The 18,508-nt window shown below is 40.9% G+C and overlaps 2 protein-coding genes across 5 annotated transcripts in view; one reads left to right on the forward strand and one right to left on the reverse strand.

The window, feature by feature from the left end:
* The window catches only part of MFSD1 (major facilitator superfamily domain containing 1), a 53,301-nt gene that overhangs the window by 24,867 nt on the left and 9,926 nt on the right, over positions 1-18,508 (forward strand). The window contains exons 15-17 of one of the 4 annotated variants that reach the window (XR_012469310.1): positions 607-667; positions 2,426-2,541; positions 9,308-9,378. Coding sequence is in view for 2 of the 4 variants with exons in the window: in XM_074190827.1 (XP_074046928.1) it covers positions 607-667; positions 2,426-2,429 (65 nt within the window). In the remaining 2 variants the exon portion in view is untranslated. The other 3 variants (XR_012469311.1, XM_074190827.1, XM_074190828.1) reach the window with 3 other exon arrangements.
* On the reverse strand, positions 6,484-7,440 carry LOC141492089 (P2Y purinoceptor 3-like). The gene has a single exon (XM_074192718.1). It carries the CDS (start codon positions 7,438-7,440, stop codon positions 6,484-6,486), a length of 957 nt encoding a protein of 318 aa, XP_074048819.1.

Genomic DNA, 18,508 nt, shown 5'->3' on the forward strand with positions numbered 1-18,508 from the left:
CTTGTGGGTCATTTCTCCCTTTTTTAACGATCTCTTTGGGACACAGCTGGATCAAAGACTGAGCACAGTTTTATTGTCCTTTAGGCACAGTTTCAAATGACCCTTCAGAATGGTTGGATCAGTTCACAACTTCACCGGCAATGTGTTAATGTCCCAGTTTTCTTACATCCTTTCTAACACTGAGAAGTGATACCATTGAGGAGGCTCCTTTTTATCCCAACCATAGACCAACTTGATTCTTACACACTCACTCATATAGATACACTCACACATACAAAAATAATCTTGTGTAGGATTGAATTGAAAATATAAATCTACATGTGTCTATGTACATAGACACATACCCGTGTGTGTGTGTGTGTGTGTGTGTGTGTGTGTGTGTGTGTGTGTTTGATATAATGCAGAGAATACTGAATTTGGGGGTGAACCCTGGGGTCCAAACCTGGCCTGCCTTGCTCCAGCTCAGTCATCCCCGGCTTCTGTTTCTTCAACTGTAATGAGAATGCCAGCTCCTGAGAGGACGCCCTGGCCTGACAGGAGCTCTCTGTTGTTCCTAGGGTGCAAACATTTGCCTGACCCAGAATCTTCTCCTTTCTTTTGTTGTAGGAGGCAACCTTAATTATACTGCCAGACAAAGGGGAGAGCTGCCAAAGCCGACTCATACTGAGTAAGTGTTTGAAGGCAAGAAGACAAGAGTGTGTCCTTAACTTGGTAACCTATTAACAATGGGCTGCATGGCCGATTCCCTTTCATGCTAACTCAGTGAAGACCCTCTTACCTGTTGTCATGAATAGAATGAGTCTTGAAATGTTTTAATTTAGAGCAGCTAAAGTAACAAGGAGCCCCTGACCATGTGCATTGGAGGGAGGTAAGGCGACATTTTGGATGCTGTCTCAGATTTCAGTGTTGAAAAGAAGGGAGGGAAGGAAGCTTTTTTCCCCACTGCTATGTGCTGATCCAGAAGTGAAGGTTGGTAGAGATGACCCTCCTGAAGGAGGCTGCAGTTGGGTAATCCTGCCCCAGCAGCAGCATCTTTGGGTCATAGTGCCTCAGCAAACAAGACGTCCAATAAGCTTAGGATACTGAGTCCCCTCAGGACTGTACTTGTCTGCTAAGCTGGTCATATTCTGTAAAAAGAACCCTTGTCAGCCTTCAGCATCATATTTAAGGAAGGCCCAATACTTGGAAAAGACTTAAGAAATGCTAACAAACAGTAGAGGACCAGTGAATGACCTTTCCATTCTTCCTGAGCTGTTCTCTTTCTGGTCTGTCCCCTGCCAGACCAAAAATCACTCAGGTGACTTAAAATTAGTGGAAATGGAGGGCTTCAGGATTATAGGGCTGTGCGTGCCGTGTGTGTGTGTGTGTGTGTGTGTGTGTGTACGTGTACGTGTACATGTATGTGAATGTGAACATGTACAACTGCACACACATGAGAGACAAAGGACAAGACCATCTTTGTCACGGAAATTGAATTGGAAAACATGTTTCTCAAAGCCTGACTTCAGCCCTTGGAAATGGCCATGGTCACTGCCCACATGCTGCTTCAAGGAGCAGATGCTTTGTTGCCATCCATTCTGGCCAGTACTTTTCTGGCTTCACTTTGCATCACAGGAAAAGGATCATAGTTCCTTTTAAAGTATATTTAACACTGCATTTGGCTTTTGTTTTGCCTCCTGGCTGCTGGTCAGGGGCTCCCCCGGTGACCTCTGGTAAGTCACTGTGTCTCTTGGGTCCTGATACTATTATATGAGAGGGATAGACTGCAAGATTTCTGAGATCCCGTGATCTTACTCTTAATTTGGATGCTTAGTACCTATGATTGTATCCTGACATCTCAGTAACTTTTCATCTCCCCTGAGAGAGAATGGATTTCACTTTTTGTAGTGTTGCTCCCTTACATGGTACCAGGCCTGAATGAAGCCTCTCTGGCAGCTAGAGCAACATGCTGGATCCTAGGGTCATTTCTAGGCAGTTCTGATGGAAGCACCTCTACTTTTCCTTCTATGGGTTCAGACTGACTGGTTTGGAGAAAGGAAAGGAAGCTAGATTGATGAATTCTTATCGATCAGTAAGATGCTCAATAATACGGAGAGGTGCCCAAAAGAAGGAATGGGGCAGCCATGGGGGTGGGCATGGGAACTGTCTCTTCAGAAAATTTTCAGGCAGGCTGATGCTGGGGAGGTGTTATGACAGGAGAAAAGTTTATGTAGCAGTGTTTATAGCAGTGCCTCTGAGAGGAGCAATTGCTGTCTGGGGATCATCTTGCTCACAGTCTGGAGGCCCAATAGCAAGTTGTTCTAGACTCTTCCACTTGCCCAGTGAGTGATCCTGTCTTTATGTGCATTTGGGTTTTGGCCCAATTCACTAGGGCTTAGTAGGACCCTTCTTTTCTCTAATCACTCATTTTAATGTATTTTTGCAGATAATTTGAGTCATCAGCAGAAAGGCAGCTGTGCACTGGACTCCGGAAAGCTGGACTTTTGGGAAAGAGTGATGGGCTAGAAGGGGGAAAGTGGCCTTCTGGAAGTAACTTTTACGGTGTGTTTTAACAGCCTATTTCCAAAGTGCTTTTCTCCAAGTTTATTTCTATAAGAGTATACATTATCTTAGATCATGAATTTTTTAAGGTTTTCTGCAAAGGAGTTCTCCTTAACTTCTTGCTAATAATTTATTCAGTGTCCAAGCCCAGCAAAATGCTCTGGAAAGCCTTGTTCCACTTTACCAGTGGCAGTGAATAAAAGGGGAGAAAGATGGTCTCTGCTGAGGGACTTTTCATTTGTTCATCTCATTTATGTATTTTCCAAATCTGGAAATTTTGTAGGTTACCTTTTTTTAAACCAAAAAGAACCCAACAGTCCCAATCAGCCAAAAGAATGCTCAAGTTTTATATCAAATAAAATGAAGTGTAATCTGATATTTGCTTCTATTTTTGTAATGGGGACTATGCAGGTACAAACTTTTTATTTATGGAAAATTCACTACTAATCATGACTAGATCTCCTTAGAACTATTTTTGAATTCTTAACCTCTCTTTAATCTTGGAATCTTGGAATAGTCCTTTTGGCAAAATATATTTTACATTTCTTGTAATGAGTAAAATATGTTCTAAATATTAAGATGACAATTGTATGCCTTTACACAAATAGATAAAAAGTTACCCAAGGAAAAATCTTTTTATTTTTATTTCAATAAATGTATAAGGAAGCATTTATTTTTATCTTTCTGTCATGAACAGCCTCTCCAGTCTTAATTAGAATTATTAAGTGAGGGGACGGCTAGGTGGTGTAGTGGATAAAGCATTGGCCTTGGAGTCAGGAGTACCTGGGTTCAAATCTGGTCTCAGACACTTAATAATTACCTAGCTGTGTGGCCTTGGGTAAACCACTTAACCCCATTTGCCTTGCAAAAAAACCTAAAAAAAATTATTAAGTGAATTAGAACAAAGAAAATGTGGGGGGGAGGGGAGATGGGTAGAGAAGAAGAGGACTCTGTAACCACTGAATTAATTTTAACTAATAATATTTTTTTATCTTCTGGAGAAGCAAAATATAAAGCCATTCTCTAAAAAGAAAAGGATGGGGGTGGAACCCGTATTTTAAATAGTTGTAGTATGGTTTAACTGTACCTGGTCACTTGACTTACCTTTTCCTAATCTGCTATTAACCGTACTTTATAATAATATCCTGTCACAATTTTATTTTTGGATTTTTGCAAGGCAATGGGATTAAGTGACTTGCCCAAGGTCTCATAACTAGATAATTTTTAAATGTCTGAGGCTAAATTTGAACTTAGGTCTTCCTGACAACAGTACTCTATCCACTATGCCAGCTAGCTGCCCCCTTACAATTTAAATAATTATTCCCAGCCCCAGAACTTTGAAGCCAAACTCCAGGAATGAGACAGTCCCTAATTGTTTGATTGTTTTTCTTAATGTCAGAGGTGAACTTTATCTATTTTCTCCTGGTCCCACTCTTTGGGGTAACCCAGGACAAGTCGAGTTCCTTTCTCTGTGAGATAGTCCTTCACTTTTTCCTGAAAACAGTCTGAGTATTATTTAAACCTGGTTAAGCTGATATCTTCTGATGTCGTGGACTCAGGCCCTTCATCATCTGGGTGACTCTTCTGGACATTGTCCAGGTTGTTCATGCCCTTCTGAGACTGGTTTCCTTTTCTGTAGATAAGTTCTACAGAGAGCAGAAGACAGTAGGCCAGTTTCCCCCCCTCCAGTCCTGAAAGTTCTGTTCCTCTTGGTTCCCTGAACACACCAGTTCTTCAGGATCCTTGATGTCTCATATTGCCTTCCCTGTCTTATCCTGGACTCCTCTCCCCCTCCCTGCTATTTGTCTGAAGTAGCTAGCATTTTGTTCCACCTTTTTTTTTAACTTCTAATATTTTTCTCCATTTACATATTAAAAACAATTTTTAACATTCAGTTTTTTAAGTGTTGACTTATCCCTCCCTCTCCAATCCTTCCCTGAGATTATTATCCTCCCTGAGATAATAAGCAATCTGAAATAGGTTATACATATGCAATTATGTTTAACATTCCCTTGTTAGTCTTTTTTTGCAAGAGATCTCAAAAGAGGGAAAGAAGAAAAAAAGAAAGCTAGTATGTCTTGGTCTGTATTCAGACAACATCAGTGCTTTCTAGAGCTGGATAGCATTTTTCATCATGAGTCTTTTAGGACTGTCTTGGCTCATTGTCTTGCTGAGCAAAGCTAAGTCAGCTACAGTTCTTTGTACACAATTGTTGTTCGTGTCTGATGTCCTCATGGTTCTGTTTGCTTCACTTTGTATCAGTTCACAGAAGGCTTTGCAGTTTTTTTCAGAAATCATCCTGCTTGTCATTTCTTCTAGAACTCTAACATTCCATGATAATCATACCACCACTAGCCATTTCCCAACTGATGGACACCCCTTTAATTTCCAATTCTTTGCTACCATGAAAAGAGCTGTGAAAATGGTTTTTGTACATAGAGATCCTTTTCTTTTTCTTTGCTCTCTTTGGAGCAAAGGCCTAGCAGTGGTATGGCTGGATCAGAAGGTCTGCACAATTTTAGAGCCCTTTGGGCATCGTTCCAAATTGCTCTCCAGGATGGTTGTATCAGTTGACAGCTCCCACAGTACATTCTTGACTTAGTTTTCCCACATCCCCTCCAACATCTATCATTTTCCTTTTTTGTCATATTAATAAACTAGGATTTCTTTAAAAAGCTATATGTTACTAATATCCATCAGTACTAGCCCTGCACCTTAAGAGTCTTGAAATGTTTTTTGAGGTAACATTTTTTCATTAGAAGGAACTATAAAGAACTCCATCTGAGATTTACTTTTCAAGCTATGAGCATTTTAAGAGCAATAAAACTATATTTGATATTCTTCAAGTCATTCTTTCTCCTTCCCCTCCCCCTTCTCATTGCTTCTCTCCCTCTTCTTTCCTTCCCTCCTTCCCTCTTCCTCCTTTCCCTTTTCTTCTTTCCCCCTCTTCTTCCCTTTCTTCTTCCTTTCCCTCCCTTCTCTTCCTCTTTGCTCCTTTCTCTCCCCCTCCTTCCCTCTTTCCTCTTCCTCTCTACTGCTGTCTCCCCTCCCCCATCCTTGTCTCCTCTCTCCACAAAGGCAGTTTGATTCATCTGTAATTTGTTGTTTAAGGGGACATTTGAGAAACAGCTTCATGAATTTCAGGATTTGGTGTTCCAAATTATTTCCTACAATAACTCATGCTATTCATTTGAATTTAGGTTGCCTATTGAATTCCAAGGTTTTGACTGGAATGTTGTCAACTTTTCTCTCCTTCTATTATCCTTGATTCTGGACAACAGCCACCTTTTAGACTTACCAGTCCTGAAATACTTTTGGGTTGATGGGTTTCAGTTGAACCAAGTGTGTGGTATTTCACTGGGCTTTTAGAAAAACAAGAAATAAATGTGCCCTGTTCCTCACTGTTTTTTGGATAGGATCTTTTTTGTTTGCTTAGCATCATCACTGGTCTTCTAGAATGTTTCAGTCACTTCTCCATTAAGACATTTATTGAAGTCAAGTCATCAGAGCAGAGACAAAACACAGGTAGGGCAGTCAGGGGTTTGTCCCAGGGTGCAGACTGCAAGGATGTGCTCTTAGTTGTGGTAGCCTCTGGTCCCTTTAACTGACAACTCATCTCCCAAACTTAACCCTGGACCCCTGTCACCTTTTGTGACACTTTCCCCATTGCTGTATTCTGTTGCCTGATGCCAGTTTCCTTTGAACAGTCAAAAATCAATGGCATGCAAAGGGGTGAATGGGGATAGACTGGACTGTTAGCAGTGAATTGCCCTTCTCCCTTCTGGTGTGATTGTACCAGGGTGGACTGTTCTTCCCTTTCCCTCCCTTTCTGACTAAATGACTTTGCTCTGGTTATGAGAATTCCTAGTGACAGATTTGCATCCGAAGTCTACCCGGCTGACCTTCTCGCCTGTGGCTGGGTCTTCTTGGTTGACCTTTAACTCATCTGTTATGCCACAGTTCCTGGACCAGTCTGCTTCTGTTGCTGTCCCCAGACAGGAAGAAGAGCACTGGGTTTAAGCAGCTGTTGAGGCTGACCAGAGGCCGCCACACCTTATAAGCCAGGCTGACCCTTGAGAGCAGAGGACAGTACTTTGTGGCATGAAGCCGGACAAAGAGGTAGGCAGAGCGAGTGACGTGGAAAGGCCCAAAGCAGAGCGTGAAGAGGCCGCACACCACCAAGATAGTGCGGATGGACTTGGTTCGAGCAGCTGTACCCAGCCCTGTCTGGGCCTCTGAGGGCTTCACCAGGCTCTTGATCATTAGCGAGTAGCAGATGAGGATGATCAGAAAAGGCACAACGAAGCCTGAGAAAGACAGAACCATCCCATAGACGAAGAAGTGGCTGAAGTTGTCAGGACGACTCAGATCATAACAGACTGTCTTGTTGTCACTAAACCCCGTTTCAGAGAAGACCAATGTGGGCAGCACCTGCAGGATGACCAGGGCCCACGTGGTGCCTGTTCCGATGCAGGCCAGTCTCTGAGTCCGGTAGGCCAAGGACTGGATGGGGTAGCAGATGCCCAGGAAGCGGTGCACGCTGATGCATGTCAGCAGCAGGATGCTGCCATAGAGGTTGGCATAGAACAGGAAGCGCACCAGCCGGCATAAGGCCTCACCGAAGGGCCACTGGTCCCCCAGGGAGTAGTTGATGATCAGGAAGGGCAGCGTTGCGATGTAGAGCAGGTCCGCCACCATCAGGTTTGAGAGATAGATGGTGGTACATGTCCAGCGCTTGGTGCGGCACCAGGAGAGCCAGAGAACAATGCCGTTGAGGGGCAGCCCCAGCACAAAGACGATGCTGTAGGTCATGGACAGGTAGACCTTCTTGTAGTCCTCTACAATAGGGCACTGGTTTTTCAAGGAGACATTGGCCTCTAGTTCTCCATTGTCCTCCATGGTAATCCTTTCTGCTTCTACCTTTGTGGGAAAGCAAAATGGAAATGGAGGGTTTCCATCTTATTGACCACCATCCCCTGCTCAAGGGTATCCTGCAAAGTAGCTCATTGTTAACAAGCATAGTATGACATTACAGTCACAGTCTAGAGGGGATCAGAAAGTCATGGCGATAAAGGAAGAAGGTGACCCTTCCCATCAATCAGAACCCACCCAGCCAGTCTGAATCTGAGTTACCTCCTAAACTGTTTTTTGGTAGCTTTGAGATTTTGAGCTATATGGTATTGCTTATTTAAATTAACATTTTTCTTTTGTTTAATAGCATAGACTATTTAAGTGTGCAATTTAAAAAGTGACGAACTCTATAGAGAATACACAACTGGTGGCTTGGTGGCCATTAAATCCATATAACTCCTAATGGCTATTTCTTCACTCCTTATTTCAGCTCCCCTTTGAGAAATGAAATAGTAAGCCAAGTGTTTATTAATGTAAATAATTATTTTTTTGGGGAGAGGCAATTAGGTGGCACACTAGATAGTGTTGGCTTTGGAATCAGGAAGACTCATCTGAGTTCAAATCCAGCCTTGGGCAATTATTGGCTGTGTGACCCTGGGCAAGTCACTTCATCCTGTTTACCTCAGTTTCCTCATCTTTAAAATGAGCTGAAGAAGGAAATGGAAACTACTCTTAAAATCTTTACCAAGAAAACCTCAAATGGGGTCTCCAAGAGTCAGACTGAAACAACTGAACAATAACAACAAATTATTTTTATACCAGACCTGAGTTTTTGTCACTGTAGGCAACTCCTCGTAGGGATAGCTTCTTCTCCCAAAGCAGCTTGGCTCATTTTCCACTGAGTATGGACTTGGTTGCTGGGGCCCCTGCCTAGGGCCATAGGTCCATAGATTTAGAACTGGGAGGGATTTGAGAACTGGTCTAATCCAGTCCCCTCATCTTTATGAGGAGAGCAGAGGCTCAGAGATGTTGTGATTAGCTAGAAGTCCCTTAGGTTCTAAATGGCAGAACAAAGATTGAAACGCAGGACCTCTGACTCCAATCTAACAACACTCTGTAATGAAAGGAAATCTGCTATTGAGCAAAGGAGTCCTCACATCCAGACTGCAGAGATTGCTGGGACGAGGGATCTTCCTCTGCTAACTTGTTTGCTCTTTGTTTCAGGGTGGACAGAAGTTCTCAGGTCAGGGACCAGGCTCTTGCCAGTTTTAATGCTTTCAGGATGGCCTAATGGATTCCCAGCTCCTTGAGATGTGGGGTGGCTAGAATCCTTTGTGCTGAGACAGGAGGGCATCATTCGCAGGGAAAGATGGGTGTGGAGGCCTTCTGCATCCTTCGGTGACCCAAGGGCTGAACCCGAGCTCAGGGCCACCGAAAACCACTTCTGTTCTGCACACAGCCTGCCCCTCAAGCCAGGGTCTGCTGTATCTTTATGAAGGCCTCATTTGAATGATGAAGAGCATTTGCTTGTTGGCCTTATCAACATCTGGAGCATGAAAGGAAACAAATCTGAGCAGGAGGCCAGGTGCAGACTAAACAGATTCAAATGGGGAGAAAGCATGAATTAAAGCACGTCCACCCTGTACCATATTTCTAGCCTATGCAAGCCCTTCTCTGAACATGTCCCTGCTCCCCAGGATCTTCCATTGTGTTTTAGGGAAAGTATCAAGTACCCCTCTGCCAGGTACCACCCTAACCACTTTGTAAATATCCCATTTGATCCTTTTAAGAATTAATACTGATGATCATACCTATTTATGTCATTGTCTAAAGTCTGCACGTTGTTTTATGGTTCATCATTTGAAACCAAAAATTACTCTGGAAGGGTGGTGCTATTGTTACCCCCTTTTTACAGATCAGGAAACCGAGACAAAGAACCAAGGATCTCCCCTGAGTCTCATTGCAGCCTTAGCACCAACAGTGCAGGTAAGCAAATAGAAACTCAAGACAAAGTTGGCACCTTTCAGAAGGAAAATCAGACATGCAGTCTGTGGGGAATAGGGAATATTGGGTTCTTACCCATAAGCCGATCATGACTGGATGGCGGGTGGAGGTGGGGGGAATAACTGTTCAAACTTCTATAGTGTGGATGAGTTTACAAAGAGCTTTCTTCACAACAACCCATGAAGAAGACAATTATACTCTTTGCAGATGAAAAAACAGGTTGGGAGTAGGATAAGTGACCTGTTCCAGGTCACACAGTGAAGAGAACCTCCCATTCTGCACAGCATCAATCGAAAGACCAGTTAGGTGACACATGGGAAATAATGGAGGAGCAAAGGTTCTGGGGTGCCATCACAAGGGGGGCTCCTTTAGTCAGCGCAGAGCTCAGCCTGTCTAGGACTAATGGCTGAGGGCAAAGAGGGCCAGCTACCTGGTAAGTATTGAAATAAGACCTTGAATTCAGGTCTTTCTTGGGGCAGGCCAGGGCTTTTTTACTGAACTGCTCCCACAGGACAAGATAAGACATACCTTGATTAAATGAGGGTGGTGGAGTGCAATGCAATGCAAGTTTGGGGAATCTGAGTTTGAATCAAGGCCCTAATACTAGTTCAGAAAAGTAGTCATTTTCCCATGGTCATGCAACCAATGGGAGTCAGTACTAGAATTTGAACCCACACCTTCCAAATCCAGGTGAAAACATGTAGTTCAAATACTTTTTTCTTCAAAAGGGCAAATAAATGGCTGAAGAAAGGAATTTAGATACAAGATCACTGACCTATTAAGGTGGATATAATGATGACATGATGATATCATTAATTTACATTTTAGTATGATATTGTTGTGAGTTGATTTGTTAACCATCTACATGATAAGGCTTCTAAGGCATAGAAAACAGTGTGAAGACATCTTAAACACACTTCAGGGTTAGGGTTCCAGTTCATTTGGTGACTAATAGAATGGAAGCTCCAGGCAGGCAGGCATTACCCTGGTGCCCCCCCCCCCCCAGCCCCAAATTTCCTTTGTAACCCTGGTCTAGCCAAGATCTGTTGCATAGAGGTACAACTCCACATTCCTCACCATCACAGCAACTCTCAATTATTAACCAAGTCCCAATTAGTGCAAACAATGAACCCCTTTAGTAGCCACATCCTTCAAATTCACACCACATGTTTCCAGTGGGTTGGAACCAATGATAGCACTTCATAAAATTATGACTTCAAATGTGAATTAGAATACATGGGAGCACTTCTCAGGGCTCATTATTTTTGAGAATCTCTGCTTTGAGTTGGCAATTTTTTCTCTCTAAGGGGAAAGATGGTAGACATTAGTTACAAGTAGAGGTTTTTTTTTTTTTTTTGCAGCTTTAGGGGTCTATCTATGCATAAGAACAAACACTAAAGCCACAGGTAGCTCTTTAGACTCTGGAAATCATAAAATGCTGAAACTTGAGGGTCAGTTGCCATTTTCTTCCCTTCTCTCTTTTTCTGCTTCTATCACCAACACCACATGTCATCCTCAGTGTAACTTTATGCCCCCTTGATCTATTGGCCTCTCTTGGTGAAATCCATAATTGAAGACTATCTACCCATCATTTCTCATTCCAAGTTGGAACACTCCATGTTTTTTTTTCCTCCGGAAAAATAAAGTCACTGGAAGAAAATGTTGTTTATAGACTTTGGCCAAATAGCTAGATGGGCACTCAATGAGTTAGTCCAGAATGACTACTAATGTGAGCTAGAACAAAGAAGTGGGCCAAGAACTGAGCAAAAGAGAAGGAAATGAGTTAGGATATTTTTTAGGGAATTGAGCAGATCTTTCAGTGATCTTGAGATGCCCACTGTTAAAAATTTTATTCTTCAACATTATTGTAGGGGGGCTATCAACATCCATCTAAGTAGTAAATAAAAGAAGAGTGAAGTTTGTTTTTTCTGACTCCCTTTTATAAAATGTAGAGCCACATTCTTGTGCCCCTTCAACTGAACATTCTTCTTTAAACCATTTGTCGCAAATGAAGTTTATTTGGAGAAACCTTTTCCAATTGCTAAAGAAATGTGGAAAGAATGTTCACCTACCATCATGAGGGCAATGGATAATTAGATTCAGATTGATTGGGATCTGTTCTGGCTTCTGAAATGGCAACATGGGACCAACCAGTGAGTTTCCTCTGTCCTGAGTTGTTCTGGTCTGGAGTCTTAAGGACCACAGTGATTAATCCACATTCTACAAGTTTGAGTGCCCTGATTTTATTTTAAGTTTTGGGTAGGTGACTGGTGTGTATTCTGCATCACCTTTTAAAAATGGCATGTCTGAAAAGATCTAGGAAATGTTGATGTCATATGCCCAATCAGCCACTGGATGGCAATGAAGACCCACACAACTTATTGATTTTTTTCCTGCTGGAGATGAAGGTCCCTGTTGGATTTGTGTTGACTCAAATACATCAAATGATAATACCTGAACATTTTTTCACTGCCTTACAGTTTTAAAAGTGCTTTTATTTTAAAATGAAAATAAGGCTCTGTGACCCTTCCCCATCATGGGCATTCTGTATATGACTTCATGGAAAATCCAAGGGAGTTTCATGATATATCTGTAGCTATAGATCTATAGCTATAGCAATAGCTTTATATCTGTCTGTCTGTCTATCTATCTATCTATCATTTATCTATCCATCTATCTATATCTATCTGAAACCTCCAAGTCCTGATCCAATAGTCTTTGTCTTGTACTCTGCTGCCCCCTCGCTGAGATCTTAGAATGAATTAATTTGTCAGACTGTTAATATCTAAGTTGCTATTCTAGTAAAAATCAAGCCCTTCAGTTAAGTTTATACACACACACACACACACACACATACAGAGAGTGAGAGAGAGAGAGAGACAGAGAATACACAGGAATGCAAGAACATGAGTGAGCTTGGATGACTTGTGCAGGACCACTCTGCTAGTAGGCTGCAGAGGCAGGATTTAAACCTGTGTCTTCCTGATTCTGAGTCAAACCCTCTGCCCACTCTGCACCATAAATTGCCTTCAGGTACTTATGTACTGTGTAGAGTGTAAAGGGTGATGGAAAGTTTCCCTTACAGTATTAAAATGAATAGTGACTCCATTTATATGGGTAGCTAGATGGCACAGTGGATAGAGTGCCAGACCTGGAGTCAGGAAGACTAACCTGGCACTTAATAGCTGTGTGATCCTGGGCAAGTCTGTTTGCCTCAGTTTCTCACTTGGAGATGGAAATGGTAAGCCCCTCCTGTATCTTTGTCAAGAAAACCTCAAATGGGATCACAAAAATTTCAACACAACTGTAAATGATTAAACAACAGCCACAACCTATTTACCACTTTGTATCTCCAAAGGGCTTTAGACATGCATGACTTCATTTGATCCTCACAACAGCCCTGTGAGTTAGGAATGTAAACATTTTTACTTGCATTTTACAGTTGAGAAAACTGAGCCATAGACTTGATCAAGGTTACATAGATCATAAGGAGTACAGCTGGATTGTTACCTGATTCTTTAGTCTCCGAGACCAGCTATCTTTTCATTACTTTGGTTGGTTATTTTACTCCATTGGTTAAAACATTGTAAGTCCAAGCATTCCTTATTAAAATGCAAAATAATCCAGAAGGAACACACATTAAACCAGGGCTTCTTGACCTTTTTCATTTAATAGACCCCCTTGTCAGTCAAGTGGAACTTATGAACTTCTTCTTCAAATAATATTTTTAAATGAACAAAATAAAATACTTAGAGATTATAAAGGAAATCAGATATTTTGAAATCTGGGTATCTGTCTACCTCTGTCCATCCATCCATCCATCCATCCATCCATCCATCCATCCATCCATCCATCCATCCATCTACCTACCCCTCTATCTCTATCTCTATCCATCCATCCATCTAGCCTCCATTTTATCTAACTCTAAAAGCAAGTTTACAGATTCTACCCTAAGATACTTTCCTGTACCAAAGATTAAACTATTTAGCTAGGATTAAAGACATGGAATTGGGAATGATTTTACTGATCATTGAATTGAAGACCCTCATTTTTCAGATGAGAAAACTGAGGCCCAGAGAAAGGGAATTATTTCCCAAGGTCACCTAGGCAGTGAATCTTCCAAGTCCTGATCCAACAGCCTTTCTTTTGTACTGTTTTGTCTCATCACTAAAATCTTAGAGTGAATTAATCTATTACATTTTTAATGTCTAAGCTTCTACTATAGTGAGAATCAAGTCCTTCAGGGATGGGAGGGAAGAGGTGAATTTTGATAGGATTAACATAGAGAAGTCTGGGACATAAGGACATTGTTGTAATGGAAAATTTGGAGTGGGTAGATATAGTCTATAGGCTTTGTTCTGCCTCCTGGTCTGGCTGACCCTGGTCCAGTGGTTTCTTGAATTCTCTGATGTTCCAATACTCTCATCCTCAAAATGTGTTATGGTCTAGGGATGAGGACATTAATCACCAGGTTCATAAGCTGAATTGTCCAGTACACATCCTTTCTCTTACCCATCATATCCAATCAGCTTTCAATATCTTTGCCATAATATATTTGGCAATCATTTCTTTCTTGCCACAAAGTATGTGATCATAGTGCTACTCCATCATCTCTTAACTGAATGAATGTAACAGCCTACAAATTAGTCTAGCTGTTTCCTTTTTTCCTTCTCTTTCTAGTCCACCTTTCATGCCACTTCCACTTATATTACTAAAACCCAGACACTCCCCTGCTTCAGGAAGCTCCAATGGTTCCTTCTTACCTTTAGGGTCATCTTGCCTTGGCCTTCTGGCTCGAACTTAGCCCAGTTTTCTTGGCTCATTACACCGCAATCTCATGTGCATGACCTATCCCTGTCTCTGCCCGTGGTTCTGAAGTACTTTCATCACTGTTGGATAGAATTTCAGTCTTCCTTCAATTCTCTCATCAGGGGTCATTTCCTGAGATGTAGCATATCCTCATCCTTCAGGTGCTATTGCTAATGTCCTCTCCCTGAGTTCCTTTTTAATCTATTTCTTAGAGATTTTGTTTACAAAACATGTATAGTCTAGCCTCTAATTCTTTGCTTCCAGAGGCCTCTTTGTTTTTTGTCTTGTATCCTCAGTTGTCAGCACAATGTCTGACACAGTAGGTACTTACTAAACATTGTGCTGAATGGATACAGAAGTTGTAGCTGAGAGTACATGTCTGGGAAGTGGCAAGACCTGAATTTGAATCTTGCCCCAAATTTTTATTAGCAATATGACTCTGGGAAAGTTCCCTACCTTCTCTCAGCCACAGTTTCTTGATTTGTAAATTCCAGGGCTATAGTGATACTCAATCAAGGTAATATATAAAGCACTTTAGAAATGTGAGTTATTATTATTATTATATCACTTTACATATATTATTTCATTAGAACTTTACAGTGATCCTGTGAGGCAGGTGCTAAAGGTGCTTTTAGTTCCTTTTACCGGTGTAAAAACTAAGACTCAATGAGTTTAAATAACTCCTCTGGGGACATGTAGGAAGTATCCGAAATGGGATTCAAGTCCAACATTTCCTGACTTGAAGTCTAGCATTAGAACCCCTATGCTATGGGGATAGCATGAGTTGGCCCTTACGAGACATTGGTTTCCCTTTTAACTTGCTTTGTAGAGCATTTTTCATGCAGGTCAGTGTTCCAGTGGGTCCAGATCCCAGTTCTAAGTTTGATTTGTCCTATTAAATGTGACTCGGGTGTGTAGTCTTATAAGAAATTGAATTATTGAAATAATTTCAGAGATTCTTCTGGAGATATAAAAAAAGATAGCTTCAGGGATTAATATATGGAACAATTTGCCAAAGAAATTGTTGAATTGTTTTTTTGTTGAAAAGGATCTGATTTAATTGGCAGCTTCAAATTAGTGCAAACATGGTAAATGATGGGAAAAGATCACATTGTCACAACAGATCAGGTGACTGGAGGTATATTAGTCTAAGGAAAAAAAATATCATTCAATCCCTTTTAAAATAAGTCATACAACTGTTTTATGGCACTTTTCTCTTACCGTCCATAAATTGACTTTGAAATGAGAATTTTTATTCTTAATTTCTCGAAGGGAAAGCTGGTAGGACTTGGAGGGAAAATAACCATTTTCAGGCTTGTTGATTTGAGAGTATGCTGTTAACAATGCCAGAAGCCCCATTTTGTCATTGTTGAGCTATAACCTTGGGAGGAAGCTTCCCCTTCCTAAGCCTGTTTTTTCCATTAGTATAATGGAGACAACTATGCTTTTTACTACCAGAGTTACTGAGATGTGAATGCTTTGTAAAAGAGAAGAAACAAAACGTGCAAAAGAAGGAGGCTTAGCCTTACTAGATCTAAAATTATATTATAAAGCATCAATCATCAAAACTGTCTGGTATTGGCTAAGAAATAGAGTGGTGGACCAGTGGAATAGATTAGGTGCAATAGCAGGAAATGATTATAGTAATCTGCTGTTTGATAAACCCAGAGTCCAGCTATTGGGATAAAAACTCTCTTCAATAAAAACTGTTGGGAAAATTGGAAGTTAGTAAGGCAGAAACTCGGATTAGGCCAACACCTCACACTTTATACCAAAATAAGATCAAAATGGATATAGGATTTAGACATAAAAGACAATATTATAAGCAAATTATGAGATCAAAGAATAGTTTACCTGTCAGATCTATGGAAAGGGAAGCAGTTTATGACCAAGGAAGAGATGGAGAATGTCATTAAAAACAAACTAAATAATTTTGGTTACATTAAATTAAAAAGCTTTTGCACAGACAAAACCACTGTAACCAAGATCAAAAGAAATGTAGTAAACTGGGAAACAATTTTTGCAACTAATATTTCTGACAGAGGACTCATTTCTAAAATATACAGAGAACTGAGTCAAATTTTCAAAAGAGCACACCATTCCCTAATTGAAAAATGGTCAAAAGATATGCAAAGGCAATTTACAGCTGAGGAAATCAAAGTGATCCATAGTCATATGAAAAATTGCTCTAAATCACTACTTATTAGAGAAATGCAAATTAAAACATCTCTGAGGTACCACCTCACACTTCTCATACTGGCCGATATGACCAGAAAGGACAATGATCAATGTTGGAAGGGATGCGGGAAATCTGGAACACTATTACATTGTTGGTGGAGCTGTGAACTCATCCATCCTTTCTGGAGAGCAATTTGGAATTATGCCCAAAGGGCAGCAAAAATGTGCATACCTGTTGATCCAGCAATACCACTACTGGGTCTATACCATGAAAAGATCATGAAAAAGGATAAAAAACATCACTCGTACAAAAATATTTATAGCAGCTCTGTTTGTGGGGGCAAAGAATTGGAAATCAAGTGAATGTCCTTCAATTGGGGAATGGCTTAACAAACTGGTATATGTATGTAATGGAACACTATTGTTCTATTAGAAACCAGAAGGGATGGGAATTCAGGAAAGCCTGGAGGGATTTGCATAAACTGATACTGAGCAAGATGAGCAGAACCAGAAAAACATTTGTACACCCTAATAGCAACATGGGGTGATGATCAACTTTGATGGACTTGCCCATTCCATCAGTGCAACAATCAGGTACAATTTTTGGATATCTGCCATGGAGAATATCAACTGTATCCAGAGAAAGAATTATGGAGTTTGAACAGACACCAAAGACTATTACCTTTAATTAAAAACCCATTATCTTATTATGTAATTTTGCTATCTCTTGCATTTTATTTTTCTTCCTTAGGGATATTATTTCTCTCTCATCATATTTAACTGAGATAAATGTATACCATGGAAGTAATGTAATGACAAATAGACTGCCTTCTGTGGGGGGTGGGAGGAGGGAAGCAAGAAGAGGGGGAAAAATTGTAAAACTCAAAATAAATAAAATCTGTCTTTAAAAAAAAAGAGAAGAGAGATATTGCAATGGAAAGAGTCCTTCATATTTAGTTCTGGTCTCTGACCCTTACTATCTCTTGTGGCCATGGGAGGATCACTTAACTCTCTGAACCTCATTTTTCTCATCTGTAAAGTGGGGATGATAGTATCTCTAATTTCTATTTGTCAAGATTTTTATGAGGATCAAATGAAGTCATTTATGTAAAACTGTTTTGAAACCATAAAGTTCTCTATGTTTGTTGTTATTGAGTTATTTTTTCAGGTGTGTCTGATCTCCATGACCCTATTTGGGGTTTTCTTGGCAAAGATACTGAAGGGATTTGTCATTTCCTTCAGCTCATTTTACAGATGAGAAAAACCAAGGTAAAATAGGGTTAAATGATTTGCCTAGGGTCACGCATCCATGAAATGTCTGAGGCTGGATTTGAACTCGGGAAGATAAGTCTTCCTGACTCCAGGCCCAGCACTCTGCATTATGGTGCCAACTAGCAGCCCCTGAAGTTCTGTGTAAATGTCTGTTGTCATTATTCATTAACTGAAGAGATTCTAGTCTTTCTTCTTTTCTCCCAATGGGTGGTATCACTGGGGGAGAGCAAGCTTCCTTCTACTTATCCCTTCTATCCTGGGAGCCTTGGGTGGTCTGATTATCCCCACTCTGTTCTGTTACCCCTAAGGAGACTCTCTGTTTCTCTCTGTCTCTCTCCATCTTTCCATCTCCCTCCCCTCTTCTTCCTTTGCCTTTCCACTCTCCTCTTTCTGTTTTCCTCTCCCTGCATTTCTCTGACTCTGTTTCTGTTTCTTTAACCTCTGATTTCATTAACTCTGTCCAACCCTAGTTTCTAACATGAATTCTAGTCCCACATAGTTTATCTGTTCTATATTTTGACCAATTCAAGCTGGATAGCCAGGGGGCATCTCAAACTCAGCCCTTTTCACTGAACCCTGTTGCCCTCTCCAGTGTGTCAAACAGTGCCTGCTATGTATATAGACCTGCTAATTGAATTGGATGGTGGTCCATACACCTCAACCAATGAAATCCTTCAAATGCTATATCATTAATGTTATTTGCAGATATCTAATAGCTCAGGAGGCACCCAAATTCCAAATCGAAGCAGTTTAAAAACAAGATCTCTACTTTTATTCATTTAGAGTCTTGAATGAGATAGCTAGCTCCAAATTTTTCAGAGAGGAGTGTTTCTTTTTGTCAGAGAGGACTATT

The sequence above is a fragment of the Macrotis lagotis genome, chromosome 6, assembly GCF_037893015.1.
Source record: "Macrotis lagotis isolate mMagLag1 chromosome 6, bilby.v1.9.chrom.fasta, whole genome shotgun sequence".
In the NCBI taxonomy this organism is placed as follows: domain Eukaryota; kingdom Metazoa; phylum Chordata; class Mammalia; order Peramelemorphia; family Peramelidae; genus Macrotis; species Macrotis lagotis.